We start from the raw sequence: 13,534 nt of genomic DNA, 5'->3' as shown, positions 1-13,534 counted from the left end.
ACGGAGCTTCCATTCAGGGGAGAGAGGAGAGTCACCAAAATTGTATGTTAACTGGGATGGCTCTACACTTTGCTCTTTATGGAAAACAGACTAGATGGCACTGATTTCGGCAATGCGTGCTCTGACGGGGATCACAATGTCGTTAGCTGATTTGTTCGTGGCTACCACAGGCAGCCTGACAGGTTGGACAGAAGGTAGATCAACCAGGCAGGACTGTATAATCAGACCACCTGGGAGGGTAAACGAAGCTGGGTGTTGAATCACAACTTCTTTCTCGCCTTGCAGGAATGGACACACAGCAAACGCATCCAGCACTACAGTTCGCCCAGCAGGGATGGTCAGGGGCTCGGTGGAATGCATTCTCAACACTCCCTGGTGGTCATCGGATGCCAGCTTGTGTCTTATTTCCAGAATCTTCAGCACCGCTCTGTAACCAAAGGGAACCGGATGGAATTTGGGTCGTTTATGACTATGAAGGTCATACACAGTGTCCAAAGTGTTTGTGCCAATGAGAACAGGCGGCTGTGAAGATCGCAGGTCAGGGACAACAAGGGCAAGAGTGTTAATGCCCATCTCTTCACCGACAAACTCTGCCGGGAATGTTATGCCAAGCTCTATATATCCAATATAAGGCACACTCTGTCCGTTGGCGCCCTCTACCTCAAGGAGATTGTTCAAAGGTTTTACTTCATGATCTGCGAGGTAGGTGTTGTAAAACGAGTGCGAAACTGTTGTGACCTGAGATCCTGTGTCAAAGAGGCAATGGAATTTGGCTCCCCGGATTTTGGTCACTCCAGTGCTTCTGGTGCCAACCAAGACTTTTGGTATTGAGGCTTGAAAAGTTGAGTGCCTGCTGTGGGGACAACAATCGGTGGCAGCTCCCACTTGTCCCCCCGAGGAAGCTGCATGCAGTTTAACGGCTTACGGCTCTCCCCGGATTGTTGCTTGAGCTTGACCGGTCTCCTCTTGTTCTCCACTAAAGCGGGGTTTGGATTGTTTGGACAGTTTGGAGAAATGTGTCCATCTTGCCCGCATTTGAAACAAAACCAAGGTTTTGGCGCATTGCTATTTCTTGGTTTCTGCTTGTTCTGTTTGTGATCTGTTCTGTCAGTGTTCTGTGTTTTTCTAGACAACAGAGCGGACATCTGCTCTTGAAGCTTAACCATTTGCTTTCTCAAATCATCAATGGCACTTGCATCTGCAGAATGGCCACACGAACATTGAGTAGCCCTCTGAGTCTGTAGATTGACACGATGTTTAACTGAGGGAATGTGTCTTTTCATGAGAGTATCCTTGGTGTACTGTCTGTCTTCTTCAGTTCTGAGCATGATCCTTTTTCTGTTCCAATTGCAACTTGTTTATCACAGTATTGTCCCAGCAGCCCCTGCAAAACTGCTTCAACAGGTGTTTGTCTGCGTCGCCTGCCGGAATGCCACCTCGTTTTATCACACCACTGATTGTTAATTGGAGTCTCTGCAAATATGAAGATGGTTTTTCTCCATGGTCTTGGAACGTATTTAAGAACTTGGCAAATAGTTCCTCTCCATCCTCAACAGTAGCGTACGCGGAGTGAAGAATCCGCAGGAATGTGGCAGGCAGGGCGTTTGGTTCCAAATGTTTGACTAAATCAGCGGCAGGGGAAACGAGACTTTCGATTATGCGTCTGGTTATGTGCAAAGGAGCAAAACTAGGATCAGCACTTAACAACTCCATCTGTGTTTTCCAGGCTTCATAGCCTGCTTCATGGGGGGGTTTCGGGACTTTTCCTGAGAACGTGCGCAGCCGTAATGGAGACAGTAACTGAGTGTTAACATCATCCCTGTGCACAATTTTCTCGACTACAAGTCTTTGGACTTCGGGGGGGGGGGGTCAGCTCATGACCAGACAGTGAAATCCTTGGCGCTGTCGGTGGGTTAGAAGGGCCTTGAACACGGAGCACGTCACCGCTAGCCACTCTGACCTCGGTGTCATCCGCCTCCATATCTTCATCATCGCCTTCATCCTCTTCTCCCCCAAGAGCTCCAAGATGAGAGCTAATTTGGTCCATAGCTACTTTTAAAACATGCTCGAATGGACGACCACTCTCCCGGGAAAGGCGTCTCAGAACTTGGAGATTGGTGTTGGGACTGGGGATGCTCTGCTGTAGCTGCGGCACCCTCGACCAAAAGTAAGTTAACAACAACTTCACCGGTTGCTGTGTGCGTCGTATATGGCAAAAACGGTTTAAGCTTTTCTAATGCCGCAACATCTACAAACTCAACGGCCAGGTTTTTGTAATAAGGGTTTTGACTATCGTAAACAATAATCGCTTTCTTAACATCACCATACCCGCTTAAATTATCAATAATTTCTTTCTCTGCTTCAGTGTTTGTTGCACCACTAACAATGACCATATGAGCAATGTCCATACCACTTTCTACAAAGTAATCCATCTTTCAACTCAACAAAAAAAAGATACATATATATGCTAAAGGTCGTATCAAAAATCGTTCATACTGACAGGCTCCTGGCTAGCTCGCCAATTGTAACGCTAGCATGGGCTAGGCGGGTTAAGAATGTAAACCGTGTAACAGAAGATGGTTCGTCTAGGAGCCTGTGGTATGAAAGATGACGACAACTAGTTATTTTGGTTTTGACTGCATTAAATGTATTGAACAAGAATATAAATGCCACAAATGACACAATAGGAAAAAAATAAAAAATAAAAAAATGCCCAAAACAAAAACACAAGATGCAGTCCTGATGCTTTCTCGGAACCAGTTCACAGTTCAGTTCAAAAGGTATGCAAACGCTTTCGCGTCAGTCCAAAAGTTCAGTTCAAAAACAAAAGTAATCCAAAGGGTTTGCCACGGAGGAGGAAAAAAATGCTTGTCCTACCGCGTAGTTGTTTAGCTCGCCATTTGTTGAGTTGAGTTTGAAAGTGGATAGGGAGCTCAGGTTGTTTTGGTCAACGGGTATTCCTTCCCGGAAAAAAAACCTGACCTGAGTAATCGAGGGCAAAAATAACACACCATGCCTGGCCCGATAGTTAATCGAACACGGTGGCTCTATGGAAGAATGGCAGCGGTTAGCGCCTATGCTAAAACAGATGCTAACATAATATTGGCGACATGGCACATGATTGTGATTGTGGAAATCTGTTGATTATGCCATGGCAAAAGACTCACCTAATTATGAAGTTTACAAAGTGGGAGAATGAGAAGATATTGCAAGTTTCTTCTCAAGCGCTTCTCGCAGCACCGCAGCCACAGCAGGTACGGGAGGGGGTGGTGAAGTGAGCAGCACTTCCTTAAAAGGAAGTGAGCGGCAGGAAGTAACCCTCCACAATAAAAGTATTTGCACTGTATGCATGTTTTCAATGGGAATTTTATATAGGGGTTACAAATAGCAAAGCACGCAATAGCTTGAGTTTCCTTAATTTAACAATATTGCAGTTTAAAGGCCTACTGAAATGAAATTTGTTTATTTAAACGGGGATAGCAGATCCATTCTATGTGTCATACTTGATCATTTCGCGATATTGCCATATTTTTGCTGAAAGGATTTAGTAGAGAACATCGACGATAAAGTTTTGGTCGCTGATAAAAAAGCCTTGCCTGTACCGGAAGTAGCGTGACGTCACAGGTTGAAGGGCTCCTCACATTTCCCCATTGTTTACAATGCAGCGAGAGCGATTCGGACCGAGAAAGCGATGATTACCCCATTAATTTGAGCGAGGATGAAAGATTTGTGGATGAAGAACGTGAGAGTGAAGGACTAGAGTGCAGTGCAGGACGTATCTTTTTTCGCTCTGACCGTAACTTAGGTACAAGGGTTCATTGGATTCCACACTTTCTCCTTTTTCTATTGTGGATCACGGATTTGTATTTTAAACCACCTCGGATACTATATCCTCTTGAAAATGAGAGTCGAAAATGCGAAATGGACATTCACAGTGACTTTTATCTCCACGGCAATACATTGGCGAAGCTCTTTAGCTACGGAGTTAACGTGATAGCATCGTGCTTAAATGCAGATAAAAACAAAAGAAATAAACCCCTGACTGGAAGGATAGACAGAAAATCAACAATACTATTAAACCATGGACATGTAACTACACGGTTAATGCTTTCCAGCCTGGCGAAGCTTAACAATGCTGTTGCTAACGACGCCATTGAAGCTAACTTAGCTACGGGACCTCGTCAGAGCTACGATAAAAACATTAGCGCTCCACCTACGCCAGCCCTCATCTGCTCATCAACACCCGTGCTCACATGCGTTCCAGCGATCGACGGAGCGACGAAGGACTTCACCCGATCATAGATGCGGTCGGCGCCTAGCATCGGATAGCGCGTCTGCTATCCATCTCAAAGTCCTCCTGGTTGTGTTGCTGTAGTCCGCCGCTAATACACCGATCCCACCTACAGCTTTCTTCTTTGCAGTCTTCATTGTTCATTAAACAAATTGCAAAAGACTCACCAACACAGATGTCCAGAATACTGTGGAATTTTGCGATGAAATCAGAGCTTTTTGTATTGGATCCAATGGGGTCCGAATACTTCCATTTCAACCATTGACGTCACGCGCATACGTCGTCATACATAGACGTTTTCAACCGGAAGTTTCGCGGGAAATTTAAAATTGCACTTTATAAGTTAACCCGGACGTATTGGCATGTGTTGCAAAGTCAAGATTTCATCATTGATGTATAAACTATCAGACTGCGTGGTCGGTAGTAGTGGGTTTCAGTAGGCCTTTAAAACATGACATTTGTGAATACAAACAAATATAAAATAATTATATTGGTCACGTCCGGTTTTCGACACAAGCACTTGGCACTTATCTACTATATAATACTTGCAAATGAAACTCAAAAGTGTAAGAAAACAAGAATTATCAACTAGACAGCACAGTTATAATTATCGTCTCAATGTTAATTGTTAAATATAATTTTTTTTGTATTTTTATAAAAAAAATTATATTTAATAACACACAAATACAGACAATTGATACCATTGCATACTGTATTAATTCCCAGGTACCGGGAATTAGTACCGTATTAATAAAAAATTCAAATGATGTACCCATCCCTAATTGACAGTATTAAAACTTGAAAATAGTCTCTCTAAGGTACACTTATTAAAAATAAAAAGCTTTTATCTATTGGCGATTATTTGTGATTAATTACAAGTTAACTACGGACAAAATTGTGGATAAATATTTTAATAATTTCATAGCCCGAGCTGACACCTAATGTCAGTTATAGAAAACATACAACCCCTTTTTTTTTTTTTTTTAATTAAAAAAGACATGATAAATATTACCCCTGATAAAAAAAAAATACTTTCAAAATAATTCAATGCTCGCACAAGCCTTTTATTCTTGTCACGCTTGCGGGGCCGCATGTTGACATGATTTCGAGATGCAACTGGAATGCATGAATGCAGCTGGCCGGTAGTCAAACTCGACATAAACACTGTCGTGTGGTTAGAAGTGCACAAAAAGACTATACAAAAAACTTAAAACCAGACTACACATACGGTGAGGCGTAAAAAGAAAGAACAGCGTGCCACGGCAGTCAATTCTGGAGCGCTGACTTAAATAGGCTGCTGATTATTAACTAAACTCAGGTGACCCTAACAGCGCTTTGAGGCAGGAGTCAAGTCACTTCAAGAAGGACAAACTAAAACAGGAAACCAAAATAAGAGTGCTAGACCGGAACTAATCAAACACAGGAAAATGCTAACAAACTCAAAATAAGGCACGGCGTGGTGTGACAAGCCGTAAGAACTCTATCAATATGTGGAATAAAACATAGAACGCAGCGATTAAAGAAGTCAAACAATGTACTAATATAAGCCAGTTTAACTAAATACAGTGCAAATATGTTTTTTACAAGGTATACAGAATAAGAATGCTGAGACTCTTACTTACTGCTAACTTATCCTGAATTGAATTAATCCAACACTCATAAACAAACACGCTGTTACTAAAACTACAACTTGAGGTATTAGCGTATGAACATATTTCTTTATTACGAAAACACGGCAGAAAAAGTTGATATGACCTGTATGACCTCAGTCTGTCTTCCAGCAACTTGATCCTCAGTCTCTGCAGCAGCAAGATGAAAAATGCACCGCATAAACAGAGATTTATAGAGCCATTAAGTTAAACAGACTTGCTAATAACGTCGCTTGCTCAGTTGGCTAGCTTAACCGTCTAATTTATTACCAGCTTTTACGGTGTGTGTGTGTGTCAGAGGTTCGGGGGCGCCACGTTGGGCTCGCCTGCAGAGGTCATGGTGAATTTTGACTTCAATCTGGTTTTTCGCCGAGGGCTTGATGTATCTAACCTTTTTGTGAGTAGTGCATTTTAGCACAGGAAGTGAACCAATCTAGTAAATGCTGTGATATTCAAGGATCCAAGGATGAAGAATGGGTAGGAGTCAATATTTTCTTTTTCGCACTTCCTTTCGAACATGTTAAATTGTGAGCAAGATACAGAGGGCCTGATAAGATCATAATACTGAGTGCTAAACAGCGTGTGCAAAGTAAAAATTTGTGTGTACTACTAGTGGGTGTGTTGCGTGTGTGCTACTAAGACTGTGTGTGCAATTGATAACAAGTGCAAAAGTGTTGCAGAATGCCATATTTAAATCACCATGGAGCCACTAATTTCCCTCCACACTTATGGTATCATGCTCTCCAAAGTGTTGGGTTTTGTAATGTTAATAAACAAACACAACACGTCTATAATCTGTAAAAAAAAAAAAAAAAAATCAATATTGAATCGCAATCTATACAACAGAAGCTATTTTAAGCACACTCCCCGTGCTCTCTTCATGCGTTTGATATGATCCAACTGCAAGAAAATGCATATTGCAAGAGTTTTTTTTAATATAGGAGATATATACATAGGAGAATAATATATTTCCTAAATTAAAAAACAAACACCATAAAAATTAAAAAAAAAACACGCAGACACCAAAACACATCAATTGAATTTGTTCTTATCAGCCCCTTAAGTCATCCAGCAGCTATGAAATTATAAAATAGTATTGCTAAATTGATGAAATTTCTATTAGGTTTTCTTAATGACAGTTCAAATATGTAGACACAACACATAGGACCAATTTTCTGTCCATCTGTCTTTGCAATGCGATCCCTTACTTTTTTACAGCTATGTACTGTATGTGTGTATGTATGTGTCAGTTTGCACATAGATTTTAGACATGCTAAATACATATGCAAAATAGAGCCAGCAGAACAGCTTCAGCATTTATTAATCACATTGCGTGTGTTGAGAGATTATATTTGCATCTTCTCCTCCCATTAGTGTGTGTTCTGATGATCAGCATATATTCTGCACACTCATGAAGACAGACATGCAAAATAGATTGCGATTGTTATTTTGCTCACTTAAGAGACACAATGGTCGCACACCATTACAGTGGATGGGCATTGCATGTGCTATCAAGTTTGCACATGTTTTAGTACACGTAAACCTTTAGTAGGTCCTGTGTGTATTCTGATGTAACTCATTAAGCATGTTTGAAATTAACTACTACTACTGCTACTATCTATTTTCTCATTTCTCCTGACTACTTCTTTATCTCTGCTTTGAGCGACCAATTTTCTGTATCCAGCTACAGTATCCATTCATCCTTTTTCTACCGCTTGTCCCTCTTGGGGTCGAGTCACGCGGTAATGTTTCAAGACATAATTTGGGTAAAGGGAAAGGGAAAGCTACACGTGTGAAGTTAAATTACTATGGCGGATGCAACACATTAACAACTGTCATAAATACTGCCAGTATTTGCAATTTCCAGTTTGTCTCAATACTGGGGCACAGCTCATTTATACTCAGGCCCCGTTTACACTATCCTAGGTAAATCCCACCTAACCTTATCCTTGTCCACACACACACAATGGTCGTTTAAAACCACTTGCTCCCTTCCGTCTGCCGGCGCCACGCGACCTAGTACGCATGTGCAGAAAATGCGCACGTTATAGTCACCTCAAGTGTTGCTTTGTGTGCAAGTTCTTAAATTAAATTTAACTTATCTGAACAATATCCAATGTTGTGGCATTTCAATTAACTGGAATCCAGTGTGCTGTGGGGCCCTATTGTAGTGAATCACACCCGAGACATCATAAATTATTCAAATCTTTATTAGACACGTAAACAATGTGATAAAGAACATTTTACAACAATCAATCTAGGGATGTAGATATCTGGTCAGGACACTCCTCACTCTTTTGCCTTCACCTTCATTGTCCATTCGTTTTTGGTGACTTTATATACTCTGGACCTAGATGTTGAGTCTGCGACATACACTACCGTTCAAAAGTTTGGGGTCACATTGAAATGTCCTTATTTTTGAAGGCAAAGCACAGTACTTTTCAATGAAGATAACTTTAAACTAGTCTTAACTTTAAAGAAATACACTCTATACATTGCTAATGTGGTAAATGACTATTCTAGCTGCAAATGTCTGGTTTTTGGTGCAATATCTACATAGGTGTATAGAGGCCCATTTCCAGCAACTATCACTCCAGTGTTCTAATGGTACAATGTGTTTGCTCATTGGCTCAGAAGGCTAATTGATTATTAGAAAAAACTTGTGCAATCATGTTCACACATCTGAAAACAGTTTAGCTCGTTACAGAAGCTACAAAACTGACCTTCCTTTGAGCAGATTGAGTTTCTGGAGCATCACATTTGTGGGGTCAATTAAACGCTCAAAATGGCCAGAAAAAGAGAACTTTCATCTGAAACTCGACAGTCTATTCTTGTTCCTAGAAATGAAGGCTATTCCACAAAATTGTTTGGGTGACCGCAAACTTTTGAACGGTAGTGTACATGGCGGACAATAACTCCCACCTAACCTTATCTGCTTTGCCAGTCCAAATGCATTCAATGTTTTCCGTAGTCTTCTCTCGACGGCCAGGTGATACAAAGCACACGCTACCTTTTTTATCACATCCACGGGAGCCCACACTTTCGTTGTCTCTCCTTGGACAAATGGACGAAGTGTTTCGGTAAGTAGAATCACAGCTGACCCGGACATTCGAAAGCTCTCTTGCCGTCTGAGATGTGTTCTATCAGAAATAGTTGCAATTGCGCGTTTTCTTCTCTTAAGGTATTCATGTGTGATTTCCACAAGCGTCTGTACATGTAGAAGAATGAGAAACACGGGCATTGGTTAGCGGTTGTTATGAAGCTGGCTGTGGCACGTTCTTTCTGACATCACTTCCTGTGTGGGGTGCGGTCTTTCTGATTTCACTTCCTCTCCGAACTCAGTTTGTAAACGATCAATGAGTCCGTACAGAGCTAAGAGCCGGAGATTCAAGAAATACACGGCGCACTTAACCTGTGTAAAAAATTATCCAAGGAGGGTTTCCTTAAACGATGGTTTAGTGTGGCTGAAATGGGGCTTAAGCTAAATAATTATCCGTTTAAGGGGTTATATGGCTTAGTGTAGACACAGCCTCAGTAAAGGGAGTCTGTCAACATCCATGCTGGTCAAACAGTAAAGCAGAAAAAAAGAGCCTTTGAAGAGATTTCAATGGCTTTTAATATAAAGTATGTGACAAGATGAAACAGCTTAGTAAGCAGGATATGTTATACAATTTTTTAAAAAACTTTATGAAAGAACAGAAAACTGTGATGATAATGGAACAAAAAGGACACCTGAAAAAGTAGCAAATAGGAAAAGAACCGCAAAAAGCAACTTGGCAAGGCTGATTCTTGGACAGAGGCAACCCAGGAAAATTAGTAGCAAATGAAATAAAAGAGGGAAAAGGTACCACATAGAGCCGATAAAAAACAGGACTCCCTCTGGTATTGAAGATATGTTTGATCTTGAATGTGGAGTCTTACCTGGACATCAGATTCCTGTCCCCCTTGACCAAGGGTAGGTCCTTTGTATTCTTCTTACGTATAACATATGCACAGTAAGAGAGGCAAGTCCAGGCTGCTGAGCCAAGCAAAGGCATCATCTTTTGTGATGATGCACTTTCCACACAGCTGGCAAGTTAGTCCAGAACAATAGCAACCTTATTCTGGATATTAGTCGGGGCACGAACGTTCTTTTCATTCGAATTTAAAACTCCTTCCATCAATCCACAGAGCCTTTTGGATGAACTTCAAAACATTCAAAAGTTTTGTTTCCATGATTTTTGTCCAAATATTGATTCGAAAAACTCTTCTACCGGTCTTTCATTGCGTCCGACCTGCATTCGCCCCGATACATTCTTGGTAGTAACGTCATGTTCGTAGTGCTATCCAAGATCATTTGTCAATCGTAGAAGGAATTTATTTAACCGCGATAAAAAGGAACTAGCGTCCCCCAGTGTACAGGAGGCACATGGCATATGACCAATAGTCGCATTAGAGCAAGTGCATGGACACTTGGACTTACACTTGTAGGTGTGGAAATACAAAAAAACAAACTATTTGAGAAATCAGACTAATTTAGTGCATGGAAACGTAGTGGGTGGGCAGTTTTCCACAGCATGCAGCACTGGGGTGTCTTTCAGCTTCCACCTCAGTATCAGGTATGTCGACCAGGATAGTCGCTATGGATGGCCCACTGCAGGTTTTAATTAGTTTCCTGTCCGGTCATTTGTCTGGAGGTTAAAGGCAGAAAATATTACAGGCCCTTGCAGAAGGCCTTACAGACCGCAGAATCGAGGTTAGGGCATTATGTGAAGTCAAAGAAACTTGCCAAAAAATGCAGCTGTAGATATACGTGGAAAACAATTACTTGGAGTCACAGCAGGCCCCCCAAGTACCTTGACGTAGGGCTAGAAAGAACACTGTCTATCAAAGCCACTGCAAGGGTCTCACTCATGCGCCGTGTCGCTGGTATGACCTGGGGTGCCTCCACCAATGTACTCAGTTTCTCCACGAAGGGCCTTGTTCTTTTTGTGGCTGAATACTGTGCCCCAGTCAGGGGCAGAAGCCCACAGGATTGTGACTGGCTGTCTGTGGGCAACCCATATGTTCTACCTACCAACTCTTGCAGGAATTGTTTACGGCAGAAGGCAGATACTCTGACTATGGCAAAGAAAGCCAAACAACATCACTGGCACATCCTGCATGCCATGACTACAGACCCCCTCCTTCCCCCCGAGCAGGTTTAAGTCCTGCCATTCTTTCAAGATGGCAGCCAAATAGCTGCTTATTTCCATTCCAAAGGACCCATCAGTGAAGGCATGGCTGGCGGCAGCATTGAAGCGGGAGTGGGAGTCGGCAGTATGGATACGATCACATCAGTACATCCAGGACGTTGAGAGCGTACAGCTACCTCGACAACAATAGACCCTCCTTACCACCTCCACACTGGGGTTGGGTGCTTCGGGTCTTACAGGATTAAGTCGGGTCTGACATCACCACCTGCCCACTCACACAAACCACCTTCTGAGGAGGGCCTCTTCAGAGTGGGACTTGGCTCATTGGTATGGCTAAACGACACAGAGCTGGATGTTTTAAGAACAATACACAAAATAAAGAATAAGGTAAACAAGTTCAGCAATCTCCAATGAAGATGACAGCTTAGCAAAGAGGACAAAATTAGCCGTCTTAGAGAAACGATCCACCCTGCTGATAATAACAGAGTATTGCATAGTACAACTGTTCCTCCATCCACTTTTGGCTCTGAGCTGAGGAGGTATCTTCATTTCAAGGATAATCGGTTCTTACATTTTCTTTGCACACTAACTCTCAAAACATTTTGATTTTGAAAGCAGACCTACAGCAAGGAAAAGATAGTCTAAGTTACACAAAGTGTGCCATCTAAAACAAAATAAAAATGCTGCAGCTCGTAGGGTTTTGTTAAGGAATACTGAATGCCACAGTAAGGTTGGAAAGTGTTCAGACAGCAGATGTAATGTTCCTGATCAATATTTTTCGATTTATCGATTAAAATACATTTCTTACATCCATTTTCTACCGCTTGTCCCTTTTGGGGTTGCAGGGGGTGCTGGAGCCTATCTCAGCTGCATTTGGGCGGAAAGGATAGACTTTATTTTCTTTTGTCTTTTCAGTAAACGTGGTGGACTTCTGTGGCCAGACCATCCGGGGTGACGGCATGATCATCAACTCTCACCAGGAATCTAAAAAGTACTACTTTGTAACCATGGGGACCGACTGCCACCTCACAATGCAGGCCAGCTCCCCGCAGGACAAGGTCCAGTTCCACTTTCGCTTCTTCCTTGTCTACAGTTTGCTGCGAGTGGCCCCTTTAAGCCCATCCCCTCTGCTGCCAGAGTCCCCACGAGGATCTGCTTCCCTCAACCCCAAATTGGAACCCACCTCTGAAAAAAGCTCAGGGGACGACCCCTGTCACGCTGGGTCATATGTTCAGTTTTATGATGGATTGGACAGAACTTCTCCTCCCCTCGGGCCTCCTCTTTGTGGAAAGAGCCCTCCTCGACCAGTGCTGTCTACAGGAAATTACCTGACCCTTCGGCTCGTCACCCGGGGTACACAGCCTAGGGTGGACTTCGTGGGAGACTTCACATCTTTCAGACTTGGTAAGCGCACACACACACACACACACACACACACACACACACACACACACACACACACACACACACACACACACACACACACACACACACACACACACACACTTACATTTTTGCTCACACTTAATATAAGAAACTTCAGAGCAGTGTTGTTGTTCACAGTCCTCTTGATTCTAGTCTTAATCTTTTGGACGAAAATCAATCAATCAAATCAAATGATAACAATCAAAATGTATACATAATGGGGAAACCCAAAAATATTATGTTACAATAATTAGGACGGGACGTAACAAATGTATGTATAATGATCTCTGTGTTAATAGTGGACACAATAAGAAAAAATGTTGTACTTACTCGTAGGGGTGTCAAAAAAAAATTTGATTTTCGAATGAATTGCGATTATTATTTGCAACAATTCCTAATCAAATAAAAAACTTTTCTTTTTAAATTGATTTATCAAAAAAAATGTGTATATATATATATATATATATATATATATATATATATATATATATATATATATATATATATATATATATATATATATATATATATATTTTTTTTTTTTTTTTTTTATCTGTCCTGTCTAGCCACTCGGGCAAATCATATTGAAAAGAGAAGTGTGTGATACTTTTGTTACCTTAATTGTATTTGACTTTATTAAATGTGAGGGTAGAATTTTATTAAACAAAACCAGTTTTATTTTATGTAATATAGCATTTTTTCCACAGCTTTTTATATGTTTTATGGAGGAATGTAGTTAATCATAGAACTGACACTCAATGTTATTAATCGATATTGATTTTGAATTGAGAATTGTTTTGAATCGAGCATTGATTCTGAATCGAATCGTTACCCCCAAGAATCGAATTGAATCGAATCTTGTGAACCCCAAAGTTCCACAGACCTTAGTTACATTTTAGTCATTTCTATGTGTGATAGATTTAGTCCTCACTGTAAAAAAAGTTTACCATAATTTTATGGTAAAATACTGGCAGCTCAGTCGCCAGAATTTTACC

At 41.4% G+C, this 13,534-nt stretch overlaps 1 protein-coding gene across 2 annotated transcripts in view; it reads left to right on the top strand.

Moving 5' to 3' along the window:
• LOC133653370 (low-density lipoprotein receptor class A domain-containing protein 2-like) overlaps positions 1–13,534 on the top strand; it is a 58,446-nt gene that overhangs the window by 14,769 nt on the left and 30,143 nt on the right. For both annotated transcript variants that reach the window (XM_062052688.1, XM_062052604.1), the window contains exon 2: positions 12,030–12,518. In XM_062052688.1, coding sequence (XP_061908672.1) covers positions 12,030–12,518 — 489 coding nt within the window. The remainder of the gene's footprint in view (positions 1–12,029; positions 12,519–13,534) is intronic.

This window comes from Entelurus aequoreus, linkage group LG01 (assembly GCF_033978785.1).
Source record: "Entelurus aequoreus isolate RoL-2023_Sb linkage group LG01, RoL_Eaeq_v1.1, whole genome shotgun sequence".
Classification (NCBI taxonomy): Eukaryota; Metazoa; Chordata; class Actinopteri; order Syngnathiformes; family Syngnathidae; genus Entelurus; species Entelurus aequoreus.
This window is presented reverse-complemented; position numbering and strand designations above follow the sequence as displayed.